The following is a 16,037-nucleotide window of genomic DNA, read 5'->3' on the forward strand; positions in this document are numbered from 1 at the left end:
GGTGTCCTGTGCAGGGCCAGGGGTTGGACTGGGTGCTCCTCATGGGTCTTTTCCACCTCAGGGTATCCCATGATAATCCTGTAGGTGCTGGGCTGGGCGCTGGTGGTGCTGGGAATGGGTGGGACCTGGTGGGGAGCTGCAGGTGGTGTCAGCAGCAGGTCCTGCCTGTGTGTAACTGCACAAGGGAGAAATCCCGGGATTTGCTGGTTGGAAGGTGAGCCTGGGCCTGTGACAGAGCCTGGGTGGTGGAGCTGAGCACCTGCTTTGGGGCAGGTCAGGCTGTTCTTTTCCGAATGGACAGGGACACGTTGCTGAGCTCAGGGCGAAACCTTTCCCTTAAATCTGGGAAGTAAAACATGAAATAAACCCTCTACAATAAATACACATAGTTACACAGACAAAAGGAGCATGAAATGTAATATAAACAACGAACAACTTGTGGTGTGGGAATGGGAAAGGCCTTTCTTTCCAGTCCCACACCTTTAGGAGGGGCACAGCTCTCTGGGGTCATTAAGCCTCTCCCCTCCTCCTCCTCCTCCTCCTTTTAAAACGCCAGGAAGTGGCTGTTGCCGGGGGCAGGACACCAGACCTTTTGGCCTGGTGGTGTGAGGGGATGTGGCATTTGGTTCCCTGGCCTGGCTAGGTGTGCTGGTAAATCCAGTGTTTTAGGAAACCCTGGGGAGATCTCAGGGAATGGCCCAGTGAGTGAGTGTGGGTGCACAGAAGTGGGCATGAAACAAAAATGTGACATTTTTTGCAGGATTTTGGCTGATCCTCTGATGTTGCTGTGCAGCCCTGAGATCAAGGCTGGGCTTGACACGTTGCAGTGTGTTTTATGGCACTGGGTTCAGAGTAAGGCTCACCCACAGTCCTTGAGGAGTGTCACCTGGCCACCTTCTTCCCAGCAGGCAGGGCTGATGGGATCCCTCATCCAGTTGCCCTGCAGGCTTATGCATTTCCTCCTTTCCCTCTCTTCTCCCTGCATTGTTTATCCATGCAGTGTCTGAGCCTCCTGCAGTAAGTGCTAAAAGCAGGCAGAGCAAATGACTTCTTTAAAGGCTGTATGAAATTATATTCATGCCAAGAGATCACTTTGTGTTGGCTGACTCCACAAAAGACAGGGTTTATGGTTGTGCCTTGCTGTGCCTGTGATGAGCTTTGATCACCTACAGCGAGACTGGGATGAGGAAAAAAGCCTTTTGAGAAAGTGCCATTGAGGGCAAGCACAAGTGCTAATGTGGGAAAGGGAGTTTGAGCGTGGAAACAGGGTCCTGAATAGGTTTAACTTGCACATGCAACTTGTGAGAATGCACATCTTCATATACAGAATATATGGGTATGAATGTCAGCCTGTCTTTGACCTCATAACCTGTTCAGAGGAAAAGGTGGGCCTGAAAAAAAAACAGCTGATTGCCTTGGCATTTTGAAAGGCAGTGGGATTTTGGGGGGATATTTCACGGCTTCAGAGCTTTGTTGTTGTTGTCCCCTCTCCACTGACAGAAAAGGCTGCTGCTGTATTTGTCACAAGTTAAACCAACCTCTTTTAAACGTGACCTGACTCCAGTTTTACTCGTAGGCAGCCTCCAAAAGCCCTTAGATGGAGGCTTAAAGTCTTAAAGAGTTAGTTGTTCAGTGTGATTTGTACAGGAGGAAAGATTTGGCTGTGAAAAGCCTTTCAGATTTCAGTTAGACCCCAGCTGTACTTAGGCACGCTCAGGAGAACACCTCTGAATTCAAACTCTTTTTAGTGGGGTAGCAAATTACCAGTAAAGCTCGTGGTGAGAAGGGCTAAGTGAATGGAAGGTGTTGCAAATGGGTTAGGTTTCTGGAATTACAGGTGCAGATATAAAACCCCCCTGGTGTGCATGTTTAATAGATGATGTTTGTGCCTTGCAGAGCTGCGTGCTGTGTCTGTGTGTGTACACTGCACTCACGGCCTCGTTTGTCAGCCTGCATAATTAGCTGGGGTTGTCAAAGCATTTGTGCATCTCTGCTCTGGGATGTGACTGATGAATTTCCTATGCAAGTTGATTCTTGTCCAAATATTTCCCCTGTAATGTTCTCCATAAGCTGCCTGACGTATTTTATGTCTTTCAGATTCTTTCATTTGAAGTCCTGACTTTTTTTCTCAGCATTAACCATTCCTCCCACAGCTCCACGTGGCCCCGTGGACATAAAATAGCCCTTTCCATCCCTGTGGATGTTCACCTTCAGCTCAATGAGGTGGTATTTATGCACTTCTCTGCAGAGCAGTGATTAAGTGCAGCCCACTGGAGTTGGTTGCTGTGGGTGGAATTTGAGGAATAGGTGGGTTAGTCATGAGGTGGAAGGGAGGGAGCAGAGGAATGACAGAATACACGGAGGAGGAAGAGGAACTCTGAGATAAAGCTTCTCTAAACAGCTTTCTGATGCCATTCAGTTCCTAGAACTGCTATAGAGAAGTGCCACTGCAGGTCACCTTCACTGGAAGTGGAAGAGAGGCCAGACACAAGTTCAGCAGGAGATAAGAGATGTTTGAGTAGGTTTTGTTTTGCTGTTGGCTTAAGCTGGAATGAGGTGTGATTTCAGTAAAGTCAGTCATTCAGCTGTTAAAAGAAGGGAAAAACGAATTTTCAGAGCTGCCTGGAAGGGAAAATCTTACCTGGGACAGCAGCACCTGGATGCTTGTCAGGCCTGGGACTCAATTCCAGGAATCAGTCAAGGCAAGCTGCAGGTTCTTGAAGGGAAACATTCAATTCCAGGCCTCCAAGACCTAGATGAGATTGTTTTTCCTCCTGTTTTGAAGATTCTTTCTTCAAAACTGAGTTGGGGAAACTGTTTTGTTTTTTTTTTTTTATTATTTTCTGCTCTCGAGTTTGGAAAATTGAGCAGATAATTTCAATTTTAGGGTTTGAAAAGGCTACACCTCTTAGAATGTTAATGCTAAGCTTGCACTGCTTTATTGGCACGTCTAAAAACCCCAAAAGGCTTGTTCCTGAGAGAACAAAGCATAAGCCAGGCAAACTTGGATGCGTTGGGCTGATAATTTAAAAGCAGGGATTGCTTCTCTTTGCTGCCATCACACCTAGTAGAAAATATTTGCTGCTTTTTGCTCCATTTCCTTCCACGTTGCTGGTCCCTGTGGAAAGCTGGGTGGCTGCTGAGGGGCAGCTGTTCCCAGGGCTGGGAACATTCCTTTGGGCTCTGTCACGATGCTGCAAGTGCACACGTAGAGAAAGAAGCCAAACGCGACTGCTTTTGGTGCTGTTGTGTTATAAAACCACCAAGTTTGCTCAAGAGGCAGCAGTTCCCAGTCGTGCAGCGTTGTTCAGCTGCTTATCTTAGCTAATTCTGCTCTGCTTGGTAAATAAAGAAGCTGATTTGATAATAAAATAGCAGCAGTTTCGACCTTTCTGGTAACTGTTGGAGGGATCTTTGCGAGTCACGTCTCGGGAAGTGTTTGCTGGGGGCTCTGAGAAGGAGCAGTTTGCAGAACTTGCTTCTGCTGTGGGGAAACTGTTCTGATTGGTATCAAAGCCCGTTACATGACTGAAGTACAGCGGGTTTGCTGCTTCCAGGGCTGGGTATTTTCAAAGGGTAGCAGCCAAATTGCTCTCTCAGATGGCTGAGGGAAGTGCATACTCTGACTTGTTTGCTTGCTTAATGTGGCTTCCTCCTAAGAGCTGACTGTGTTTGTTAAGGTTTTAAACCCACTGTGGAATAAACAATTTCTGCTGAAGAAAAAGGTTTTGCTACCCCAGAGCACAACTCAGCTGTGTCTGAGGAGCATATTTAGAACCTATTCATGCTGCAGAGTGAAACTACTTTTTTTTTTTTTCCAGGGGACAAATGTGTTGACTCAATTTGTTGATATGGTTCATTGTACAATGTTCACAGGCTCCAAGGAAGCAGCAGTTGAGGCATCAGCATCAATTGACTCAGTCAGCTGTCTGGCCATCCATCTCCTTATCTAGACCTCCTAATCCTTGGCAGCCTCTGCAAAATGGAGGGGAAAGTTTGGTGGTTTGTTTTTTCCCCCATGTATTCTTGCAGAGGCTTTTTTAGGCATGTGATTTTTTTCAATGGCAGTTTGATTTTTTTTTTCCTGTTGGAGCTTTTGGTACACTGTGTGCCTTTCTCTGGGCTGAAATGGAACCTTTCTCAGTCAGCTCTTGTTAGGGGCACTGCTGCAAGTCAGGTAGAATTGGAGATGTCACTTCACCAGGTTGCTTTTTGCACACACAGTTAAATGCAGAAACGCTGCTTTCAGAAGAACTGACTCTGTTTACCATCAGTGTTTAAGTGAAGTAGGTATTTAAATATCCGCTGTAGGGAACTGCTCAATTCCTCTTGAAGGTTTCACAAGGTTTTGTGGAAATGATGTGCTGCAAAAGGATGTTAAATTCTTCTTTTGCCTTTTCCTATCCACTGCACTTCAGTTTTGTGTTGTATGATACCTGCAGTTCCCTCATACCTGGCAGTGTCCTGAGTTTAGACCTGTTTAACATTCATTATAGCAAAGAATAGGAAACTGTAACTACATTTTGTGCTGTGCTTCCTCCCAAGTTTACTGTAAATCACAGAACATAGAATTGTTAGCCACTAAAACTATCCCAGCTGCTGGTTCTTATAAGCTTGATCTAAAACTGACCTCACATCTCTAATTTCAACCCTTTTTATAACTGAAAGTGCACTGCTTAATTTTTCAGTTTGCTGCTTTGCCATCAGCTCTCCCTATTATTCTCTCAGTTTAGGCAATGGAAAATTTGGGCTGTGACGGGGGTGAAGTGGCTTCCTTTATCCTCCCCTGCCACAGAAATTTATTGTCATGAGTTTCATCAGTCCAGAGGCTCTTCAGTCCAGAAATTGGAGTCTTTTATGGTGGCTGGGCTGACTGTCTGGAGAAAATAGCCTGGAGAAAAGGGGGTTCAGGGGAGACTTTATCACCCTCTAAAACTACCTGAAAGGAGGTTGTAGCCAGGGGGAAACTGGGCTCTGCTCCCAGAGAACAAGGGACAGGATGAGAGGAAACGGGCTCAATTTGTGCCAAGGGAGGGTCAGGTTGGACATCAGGAGGAATTTCTTCAAGGAAGGAGTTGTCAAACATTGGCAGGGGCTGCCCAGGGAGGTGGTGGAGTCCCCATCCCTGGAGGTGTCCAAGGAAGGACTGGACGTGGCACTCAGTGCTCTGGGCTGGGGGACAAGGGGCTGATGGGTCACAAGTTGGCCTGGGTGGTCTTGGAGATCTTTTCCAACCCAAATGATTCCGTGATTCTGTCTGGACTTGACCAAGAAACGCGGTTTGAGGGCGAACATTTCAGACTTTTGATGCTGACTTGTGTTTAAGCTCCTGGTCACTTGATTTCAAAAGGGTGTTTTCTCCCCTGAGCGCAGGTGGTGCGTTTGTGTCAGAACCCCAAGCTGGCCCTGAAGAACAGCCCACCCTACATCCTGGACCTGCTGCCTGACACCTACCAGCACCTGAGGACCATCCTGTCCCGCTACGAGGGCAAGATGGAGACCCTGGGGGAGAACGAGTATTTCCGGGTGTTCATGGAGAACCTGATGAAGAAAACCAAGCAGACCATCAGCCTCTTCAAGGAAGGGAAGGAAAGGATGTATGAGGAGAACTCCCAGCCTAGGTAATGCAGAGAAATGGTTCCAAAAATTCCTTGTAGAAACTAAATAGGTTGGATGCTTCATGTTTAAGGGAGATCACTTGTCACCTCGTCTTTCCTTTTGTACAAAGGCAGAGCTGAGATCAAGGGATGTCTTCAAGGTGAGCAGCACTTACTGGAAAGGATAGGTGGAGGTAGAAACTGCAGTTGCATCTGAATATAAGGCTCTCTTGAACAAAAACATTTGAATTTAATGAGCACTGCACTGTAGAAAAAGTGTTTCTTCATCCAGCATTACGGAAAGAAGAGATGATTTAAGATTAGGATAAAGCTCTGGAGAAGGTTAACCTTACACATTTGTGTGGCTGTTGGCAGCAGGTCTGACAGACAGAGATATACAAGGCATACATTTGTAACTCTAAACTCATTTTAGGATTTTGAAGTAGATGCTGAATAGAAGTAGATGCTGAATTAAAAAAAAGGTGGAAAAAAAGAGTAAAAACCACCCAGTGGCTGAACATAATTGCCCTGGGGAGAATGTGGTTAACGCCCTGGCAACTGCTTGCTTGAATTACTGGAGGGGGGAGAAGTGCTGGCACATGTTTCTGGTTTAATATTGAACTCTGTGTAGCATATTCTGTCATGTTGAGCTCCAAGCAGAGCCTGTGATAGTGTCTCCAGAAGGCATTGCTAATGCTGTTTGAATTGTTACCCACTGCATGGAAGAATGAATTAAGAAATGAAAAGTTTCTTTCTGGGTTGTTGCTGCCTCTGTGTGTGTGTATTGTGATCTGCCTGTCACAAATCTGGAACATCTGATGGGTAAATGATGGCTGTGTCAGTCCCAAAGCCAAAATCCCACCTCCAGTTCCAAAGAGAAGCAGAGAGAAACAATTCCAGAGAGTTTATCATCCTGGTTGGTTTGTATTCCGACTAATTGAGTAAAGGGAGGGAGGGAAATGCAGATTGACAGATGTGAAGTCAGACAGAGGATTGCAGTGTGGGCTGGTGTTCTCACAGCAGGGATGGGAGTCCCTGGGGGATTGCTAATTGTCCCATTTATGAGTAAACAGCTTACCAGGGAAGGAACTGTGGTGAGACTTGTAAACACAGGCATAAAAACAGCATCACATCCTGATTGCTCTCACTGCATCTTCCTTTGCTCCTCCAGTCAGCCCAGGAAGCAGCAGTTGCTGTTTTGTCCTAAATGGGTAATGCCAGAGAGCCTTTTCCTGGTCAGGAGCATGGGAACCTTCTCAGTTCTTTCATTTGTCATGGAAAACAAGGAGGTTACAGCAGTCAGTGCATATGAGCTGTGTACCAGTCCAAAAGAGATTTGCACAAAGAATGGGCCTTTGGGATTTGGGGGATTTTGTTAAATGCTGCACTTCCAGTGTCAGACTTTCCTGGTTGGATGAGCTCATGGAACCTGATCTCTTTAGTGCTATTTGTTATATCTGAAATTGAGTTACATTCATTTTTTCTATAACTGCACTTATAGATTTAAAATGTATATAATAATTTGAGGTGAAGAAACTTAAATTTTCTCACCTTGCTAGGAGTGGAAGAAAACACTAATTTTTGTAAGAATTAATGAATTCAAATATTCCAAGTGTGGGAGGATTGTCAGGAGTCTGCAAAGCAAACAAATATAACCTGAATCTGGTATTCATGGGGAATGGACTCATGTCAGTGTGTATATATGTGTGTGTGTATATATATTGTATATGTAAAAAATGGGATTTTCTCTTGATTTCATGCAAGTTTATGGCTGTTAGTCTGCAGTGTTTTGAGAAGAGGACTTTAAAATCTAATGATCACGTTGACTTGACTTTTTGTGACCCTTTTTTCCCCGTTGTTCTTGAAGCTTCTTTCTTCCTGCCTTCCAGACTTAGCATTCATTTTGCCTCCTGTTGTGTGTGCTCTTATTTTCCTCCCCCAAACGTCTCTTGATGCAGAGCAAATGCACTGTTTTGACATTTGCATAAGCAGTGTGGAAGCTGTGCAGGTGTTTGCTCCCAGCAAACAGACCAGTAATGAAAAATGAAACCTCTCTTAGATTTTAGGACCAGAATTGTCTTCATCACTTGAGCATCAACCCTCTAGTCTTATTATTTCCAAACTGAGAGGTAAATACACAAAGAGCAAACATTTTTAGGGGTTCTCCAGTGTGCTGTGAGGCAGACTGGAGCAGAGCTGGGGAGATTCACCAGGTCTTGGAGGTGCTGGTGCTGCTTTCTGAGTGAAGAGCTGCAAGATGTTTGGTGCAGTGTTGTGCTTGTGTTTAGGGCACGTGGAGGAGCATAATAAGGACGTTCCTTGGGCTTTCAAATGCAGAAGTACAAAATAAGTCATGTCCTGAGCGTTTCAAGGGGGGTTTGAAAAGAGAAGGCACGGAGGGGTTTGTTCTCCTCCCAGGCTGCAGCAGAGGAGCAGAAGAGAGCAGTGCTACAGGCTGGGGACAGAGGGGCTGGAGAGCAGCCAGGCAGAGAGGGACCTGGGGGTTTGGATTGACAGGGAGCTGAACATGAGCCAGAGTGTGCCCAGGTGGCCAAGAAGGCCAATGGATCCTGGCCTGGCTCAGGAACAGGGTGGCCAACAGGAGCAGGGAAGGGATTCTGCCCCTGGACTGAGCGCTGGTGAGGCCACCCCTGGAGTGCTGTGTCCAGTTCTGGGCCCTCAGCTCAGGAAGGACATGGAGGGGCTGGAGCAGGTCCAGAGAAGAGCAACAAGGCTGGGGAAGGGACTGGAGCACAAGTGCTGTGAGGAGAGGTTGAGGGAGCTGGGGGGGCTCAGCCTGGAGAAGAGGAGGCTCAGGGGAGACCTCCTCACTCTCTGCAACTCCCTGACAGGAGGGGGGAGCCAGGGGGGGTTGGTCTCTTTTCCCAGGCAAGAGGGCTGGGTCTGAAGCTGTGCCAGGGGAGGTTTAGGTTGGATATTAGAAAGAATTTCTTTGCAGAGAGGGTGCTCAGCCATTGGAATGGGCTACCCAGGGAAGTGGTGGATTCTCCATCCCTGGAGGTGTTTAAGGACAGACTGGATGTGGCATCAGTGCCATGGGCTGGGAACCACAGCGGGGTTGGATCAAGAGTTGGACTTGATGATCTCGGAGGTCCCTTCCAGCCCAGCTGATTCTCTGATTCTAAGTGCTGTGAGCAGGGTTTGGAAAGGCTGCTGGGAGCCCTGGCTGTGCTCACAAAAGCGGGGGAGTTTCTCCCTCCAGGTTTGGGCTGTTCAGATGAACGTGGCTGTCCCGTGTCACCTCCTCTGTGGTAACACCACCCGACCAGCGCTGGAACACTCAATGCCTTCCTTTCTTTTCTTAGCTCTGCAGTGGCTTTTCTGGCTCTGGAGAGCTGTGGGTTTGATGTAGAGGGGTTTTTTTTCTGTGTATATATAAATTAACCATAGTTGTTCCTCTCTCGAGTGAGCTCCTGCTGCGATTTTTGTGAAGAGAACTCTCTTGTTTTATTAGGAGAGCTTTCAAGATGCTGTTTAAATTCTGCTTTAGCTCACTTCCATATCTGTTTAAAAATTAATGCTGCTGAGGGTGCTTTTAAAGCTCCGTGTGTGTGCACTTCCTGACTAATAAGTACAAGTAGCAGCTCCTAGTTACTGTTTAAATACTGAATTTTAGCAAGTAGATCAGATTGGACTTGGTGACTTGTGAGTGGATTTTTGTGGAGATAACTGTGTTACTCCTCTGAGTTTTGACAGCTGCCAGTAACACCTGCAGGCTTTGGTCTTGGAATCAAATAGCATTTCCAGAGTTAATAATTTTGGATATTTTGTCCCATGTAAAGGCAAGTCATCCAATAATTGGTTGGCTGAGTGCAGTAATTAGCAGGAATTCTTGGGGCTATACATATTTCCAGAGCTGTGGTTCCTTTTTTATCCAGTGGTAAATACTCCAATGACTTCTCTGAACCGGTAAATATGATGAGTTTCTTGAGTTTACTTTTTAACTAGTGGTAATAACAAAAATCTGGTTAAACATATGTATTTTTTCCCTGCAGTGTGATGGTTCCATTGCTTGGCAGTGCCACCCATGCTGATACCACTGCTCTGACCATGCCTGAGCTCTCGATTTCGGTTTCATTTGGAGGCTCAGTGGTTGCCTTGGACTATTTTTTTTCCTTTCCATTGCAGAAAGGTTTTTTTTCTCAGCCCTCTTGCTTGCACAGAGGAGCTGCCATTCGTCAGCTTCCCCCACTACATAAATTACTTATTGCACCAGTGGTTTTGCAGTTGTGTAAATGGATTATACCTGGCATGGCAGCGCTGAAAAATAGCTTGTTGATCAGTGGGATTGTCTGTGACCTGGGAAAGGATGAATTAGGCTGAAGAGTCTGTTTTTCACTAAAGAATCAAATATACTAATTATTTTAAAACAGCCTGTTAAGGGGGGGGAAATTCAGAGAGTTTATTTTCTATGTAAAATCCAACCACTCAAATGTTTCCATATCAGAACACAGTTATGGGAGGTGGAGGGCTGAGGAGAAAGAATTACTCAGGATGTGAACTGGGTGTTTAAGGAATAGCACAAGTTATTTTTCTGGTTCAGCTTTGGGAAGCAAACTGTTAACAAACCCAGTTAACAAAACAATCGTGTCTGTAGAGGAGTCAGGGAATATCATAAACCCTTTCCATAGAACAGGGAGGTGAAATAAAGCTTTGGGGAGCTGCTCCATATTTAATTGTTGTTCTTTTGACAACAGCCTTACGGGATGCTGGCTCAGCAGGATTTAATTTGCTTCTCCAGCTCCAAAGACTTACTAATTTGCACAGGAAAAAGCCACCAGTATTTAATGTCTACTGGAAATGACCATACATATCTCTGAAGGGGAAGGAAGTGCATGAAGAATGACTTGGGGAAGAAAGGAAAAAAAAAAAAAGGTTGGAATTTAAAGAGGAAAAAGTTGGAAAACACTTGTGCTAAAACATGAACCAGAAAAAGTCTCTTGGGGAGGGGGGGTTGGTGCTCTAATCTCATATTTTAGAGCTCTTGCACACATTCCTGCCCAGGGAAGAGGAGATACAGTGTGAAATGTGGGACTCAAATGGTGCGTGCGAGTCCTCTTTCTGCCACTTCCTTCTAATACAGCAAGACTTTTTTTTTAAACAAAACCCACTAGTGTGAAGTCTACATCTGCATTTAAATTAGAACATCTTAAAGAAAAGAACAGGCTCCAAAGCTGCCCACAAGAAAGGTTTCCTTGCCAGGCTCCAGCATATGAACACTAACTAACTGCTTATTACCCAAGAAGAAATTCATTATCATGTAAATGTTGTTGGAGAGAGGAATGTGAATTATTTCTTTTTAATTTGGCTTTAAATTGCAGTTTAGGTGATAGTTTTGGAACTTAAGTAACACTTAGCATAATTGGATCTAAGCTTGCATTTATTACAGTTTTCTTTCTGTCTAGTCTTGAAAATCAATTTATGGACAAATGTAAGCTTTCAGATTATTGCATAATAAGGAAGTAAGGTTTTTATTCTTCTTTGCTCTCAGAGCCTATAAAATTGTAGAGTTTTATGGAAGACTAACTCTGTGGACTTGCTGCTGTGGGTGGAATTGCAAGCACATTAGTTAGCTTGTAGTGATTATCATTTGAGATGTGGATAGATTTTTTTTTTTTTTGATGTTGGCAAAAATCTGTTGCTGCTACTTGGCAACTGAATCGTGTCTCTTGGGTGTTTGGCTTGTGTGTTAAGGGCTGAGATGCCTTTTGGATTTGTGTTTTTGGATTTCAACTTCTTAATATCTAATCTGAGCCTGCCCTCCATCAGTTTAAGGCCATTCCCCCTTGATACCCAGCACAGTTTTGAAGTGGCTGAAGATTAAGTTTGAGATTTGGAGTCTTCCTTGATTTGGAAACAGGGCTTTTGTGCTCTGTTTTTCTCTTTAACTATAGCAAATAGCCCCTGAAGTATAAATTTTGATCCCAGTGCAGAGAGCCCAAATATAAGTATAATGAGGAGTGTCCTGAACAGTAAGTTTGCTGTGTAGTCCCTTGAATTTGGTAAAAGAATTAATAAAAGAATTAATCTGTTACCTGAGAGGTTTATCCTTTATCTTATCAGTCCGCTATGTTGAACTTTTTAAAGACCATTAATCATAGCAAATGTATTCTTCTCTTTAAAGAGTTTCCTATAATATTTAAATTTCAGAAGTGGATTTTTTTTTTTTAGCTTCTTAACACTGGAAGAAATGTAGCTTGTTAAAAATATTTGTGCCTAGAATAACAAGTCCAGATCCTTTAAAGGTCAGTAGGTTTGATCCTCCTGGTCAGCACAGTGGCCTCTTGTCCTTTCTGCTTCAGATCAGTCACAGCCACTTGCATAAAAATACGGGTGTGCCAGAGTTTTTGGGGTGGTTTCTGTGACACTTTGAACTCGTTGCCAAGCCCTGCTCACAGACCTCAAGGTGTTTAAATATATATTATGTTAGCTGAAAAATGTCAGGATTCAGAAGGGAGTGAGGAAAGGTGTATTTGTGTGATATTTCTGCCCTGTAATACCCGAAGCTCTCTGTCCTGTAATATCCAAGGCACTGAAAGGAATTAGCTGATGGTCTCAAATTCTGTAGTACAGGCAATTCATTTAAAGTTAGCCTGCTCTCTTAGTTGTCCTGAGGCAATCCTGTGAGTGTTACAGAGCAGAGCTCTGCAAAGTGCCTTCTGTTGAGCCAGTAATAGTTAAGTGGAATTTCATTCACTTCCTGTGTTGCAAGTTTTGTTGAAAATAGTTCCGCTGTTTCTATTTTTAAATCTGATTACTGCGTGTGGAGGACACTGAAACTGCCCCAGAGTCACAAAAGACATCTTGGGATCACCTCAGTTTCCACTGGGTGCTTATAAGCATTAACTGGAGGTTTGTCTGAACACGAGGAACACGCAGAAAACTTGTTGCTGATGTGGGAGTGTGATAGGAGACAGAGTTATTCTTTTTTTTTTTTTGAAACCAGGCACATCAAACCATCTGCTGAAATGGGGTTGAGCTGCTCGTGCCCTGGTGCACAGTTCATCTGAAAAACACGTGTGATGTGAGAACCCCACACCTTTGTGGTTTCCAAAGGTGCATTTTGCTTGTTGCAGAGTCGTTAAGAACTGTTGGGGTGGGTTTTTGAACTCACTTTTTTTCTAGCTCTTAAATCTTCACACTAGAAAATTGTAAGATGTAGTTATAGGAAAAAAAACTGTGGTTTTGGGGTTTGTGGTTTGTTTTTTCATAAATACTGAAGCTTGCACTTACCTCTAGTGGGAGCTGACCCTGTCACCTCAACGTAAGTGTGTAAGAATAAGAAATAAGCACTTTAATTACAGAGAAGGGAAGCGTTTTGAGGTTGGTTGTCTTGTGTTCCAGCTCTGAATTCCTCTGCACAGCCCTGTTTGTAGCATTCCTCCAGCAGAACCAACTTCACAGGCACAGCAGTATGTGCACGTCAAATTATGGCAAGTGAGCACAATATTGTGACTAAATCAGGAGGAACAAAATTATCCCGTGGCAGCTGCTTGGCTGTGAAGGGGGTGAGAAATACTGGAAGGAAATGAGAAAAAATGGTAGCTGGCAGTGGCAGAAATGGCAGTGCCACATTAACATGGCCTTGAGGTGAAAAGCCATTTAGTCACGAAGCACATTAGGTGCTGTGGGGCTTTGTAATGTGAATTAATTGAAATGAGGGAGACAACGCTGATTAAACCATCCTCTGCCCTTAGTGGTTTTGCAACACTGAGGCTGTATGGTGGAAAAATCCAGGAAGATGGGGAAGAAAAATTCCCTCTGGGTCAGGGGGAGGCAACAGCAGCAGAAAGCCCAGCTGGGGCTGGCCTTGGGGGGCAAATGGAAGTGTCTGCTCGACCTCTCCTGTTCCACAGAGATGTGTGGAGCAAAGCCAGTCCCGAAGCAGGAAGGAAGTAGCAGAAGCCCAGCAGAGGAGGGAGGAGGGAGGAACAGTCCTGCTCAGCCCACAGCCCTGGGGAGCCAGCACGGGGCAACCGAAGGAACCCTCTTGCTTCATGCTGGTTTTGGTTCCCCAAATCTCTGGGACCTTGTCAGTGTTAAGGCAGCAGGATTTTACAGGCATTAACTGCAGCTCAGCAGGCTCTGGGGTTGTTACAGAACCAATTCTCAGTTAACTTTTGGTGCCAAAGGACTAATGCCTCCATGCTGGCACTGCAGGTGCTCCTCAGTAAAATAGCTGGTTACTGTACACAGTGGAAAAACATTTGGCTTTTTAAGCTTTCACTTGATTCATTAACTCTGCCAATAACGATCTGAGTGCTTTGCCTGCATGTGGGAAAGCCCTGAGGGCTGTGAAATCCCACCTCAGCCGTGCTCTGCCTTTGGGCATACCCACGGAACAGAAACTTCTCTGAAGCTGGCACAGGTGTTGCCTTCAGCTGGTTGCACACTCTGAGAAGAGCTGGCTGATGTGGCCTGTGGTCCCTGGGTACCATTTTCAGCAGTGCATGTCATACCAGGTGTTTGAATTCCCAGCACCGGGATTTAGTGCTTCCCAAACTGTGCTTGGCACACCTCTGGTGCAGCTCTTGGTGACAGCATTTGTGTTGATTACCCTGTTAGCTAAAAGTTTGAAAAAAAGGCCATCACAGTCTGTAAGAAACATGGAAATCTGTGGCTGAAAATATTTGGGAATCTCTGCTCTCCTTTGAACATATCACCCTTTTCTGGGAGCACACTCACTTCAGTTGAAGCAGTGGAGATAAGGACAGTTCTGATGTTACTAAAAATAAACTACAATCATCAGTAAACTTCGCTGTGCCAGTAAAAATGTTCACTCCAATTGCAGGCATTTATTTGGTCTGTATAAATTTACAAATATATAACTTGTTAAAATAAAGGAAAGTAAATATTTGTGCTTTTAGCACAGGCTCGGTAACCAGTTGCTGTAAAAGCTTGTTACTGACATAAAGTGTTCTGCAATTTGCTGCTCTTTATGTTCACTTCCTGTGTTTTGCCTGTTATTTGCCTACAGCTACGGCTGAATATTTGTAAAAAATTACGATAACCTTGAGAATTCAAAATGTTCAGCTGTCAGAAATGTTTTTGGAAACAGAGCCCTTCCATGTGTGTGTGTGTGAAATCCTTTGTTTAGCCATCCTTAAGCCTCAGGAAGCTCTTAACTTCTCTGGTGAACTGATGTGCTGAGTGCAGACACTTCCTGAAGCTCAGCTAAGCCAGAAGGCTCTTGGGCAGAAGGGATAAACAAGTGGACAGGGGAATATTCCTTGGCTTCCTGCAGTGTTCAGTGTTTTGTTTAAACCGTGCACTTGTTCAGGGTCAGAAATCATGGGCTTGGCTGATGGTACCCAAATTTGCTGGGCAGCAAAGACAGCAGTAGTTTTATTTTGGGCAGGTAGTTTTATTTTGCCCAAGACAGTGGTGGTCCAAGGCAGTAGTAGTTTTATTTTCAAACCCAAGAGCAAGGGAGTCTGATGGGTTTTTGTCTTCAATACTCAACAGGGTGAGGTCTGAATACTGGCTCTGCACATTTTCGGTGACTGTATTTCCACGGGAGGATTTTTGCCTTGGAAATAACCTGCCCTCCTTAAAGACATTATGCAGAGTTTGGCATTGTGGAAAATGTCTTTACAAACTCTGCTGATAAGTCCCATGTGTTGGATGTTCTGAATGCTGGGGGAACACTTGGAAGGTGGTCCCAAGTAAGAAATTTTCCATGCTGGGATCATTCTTGAGCCGCAATAAATACTGTTTCTGCTGTGTTCAGAGTGAGAAACTGCACCTTTTTGAAAGAAATGTTTGGCTTTGTGGTCCTTTGCAGGCGGAACCTGACAAAGCTGTCCCTGATCTTCAGCCACATGCTGGCAGAGCTCAAAGGGATCTTCCCAAGTGGCCTCTTCCAGGGAGACACGTTCCGGATCACCAAGGCAGATGCTGCAGAATTCTGGAGGAAGGCTTTTGGGGAAAAGTAAGTTTCTAACTGTGCTTAAAAATATGGATGTGGGAACGATTTGCACACAGCACAATGTACTTTTCTGAATTCTGTTTTGACATTGAGGAAGGGCTTTGTCAGGTTAAAATGAACAATGGGAGAGACCTGCTGGTCATTTGGTTCCTCTCTGGGGTGAGATAAGGGGTTGTTCCCACATTACATTTCCCGGATTTTTGTCCTGTCTGGTTTTAAATGATGACTCTTTCCCCACTTTTCCCACTTACTGTCACAGTTTCCCTTGATTATTCAGCTTAAATCTTCCTCTCCTTGATTTAATTCCTTAACTTGTAAGTAAGCTCCACAAACTATGCAAAATAATCTGCTTTCTTCTTCCAAAAGTTACCATGCTCCCAAATATTAGTTATCCTTCCTTTTCATCCTCCCTCCAATTAGTGTTTCCAAGCACTTGGTCACCTTTTTTCCTGAACTTCTGTTTGCAGAATGGCTTTGAGGTGGAGTGAAGG

The 16,037-nt window shown here is 44.6% G+C and overlaps 1 protein-coding gene across 1 annotated transcript in view; it reads left to right on the forward strand.

Moving 5' to 3' along the window:
• CBL (Cbl proto-oncogene) overlaps nucleotides 1-16,037 on the forward strand; it is a 30,451-nt gene that overhangs the window by 948 nt on the left and 13,466 nt on the right. Inside the window, exons 2-3 of the mRNA XM_027734501.2 lie at nucleotides 5,374-5,621; nucleotides 15,403-15,549. Coding sequence (XP_027590302.1) covers nucleotides 5,374-5,621; nucleotides 15,403-15,549 — 395 coding nt within the window. The remainder of the gene's footprint in view (nucleotides 1-5,373; nucleotides 5,622-15,402; nucleotides 15,550-16,037) is intronic.

Source organism: Pipra filicauda, unplaced genomic scaffold (genome assembly GCF_003945595.2).
Source record: "Pipra filicauda isolate LSUMZ 115617 unplaced genomic scaffold, ASM394559v2 scaffold416_size611912_pilon, whole genome shotgun sequence".
NCBI classification, from domain to species: domain Eukaryota; kingdom Metazoa; phylum Chordata; class Aves; order Passeriformes; family Pipridae; genus Pipra; species Pipra filicauda.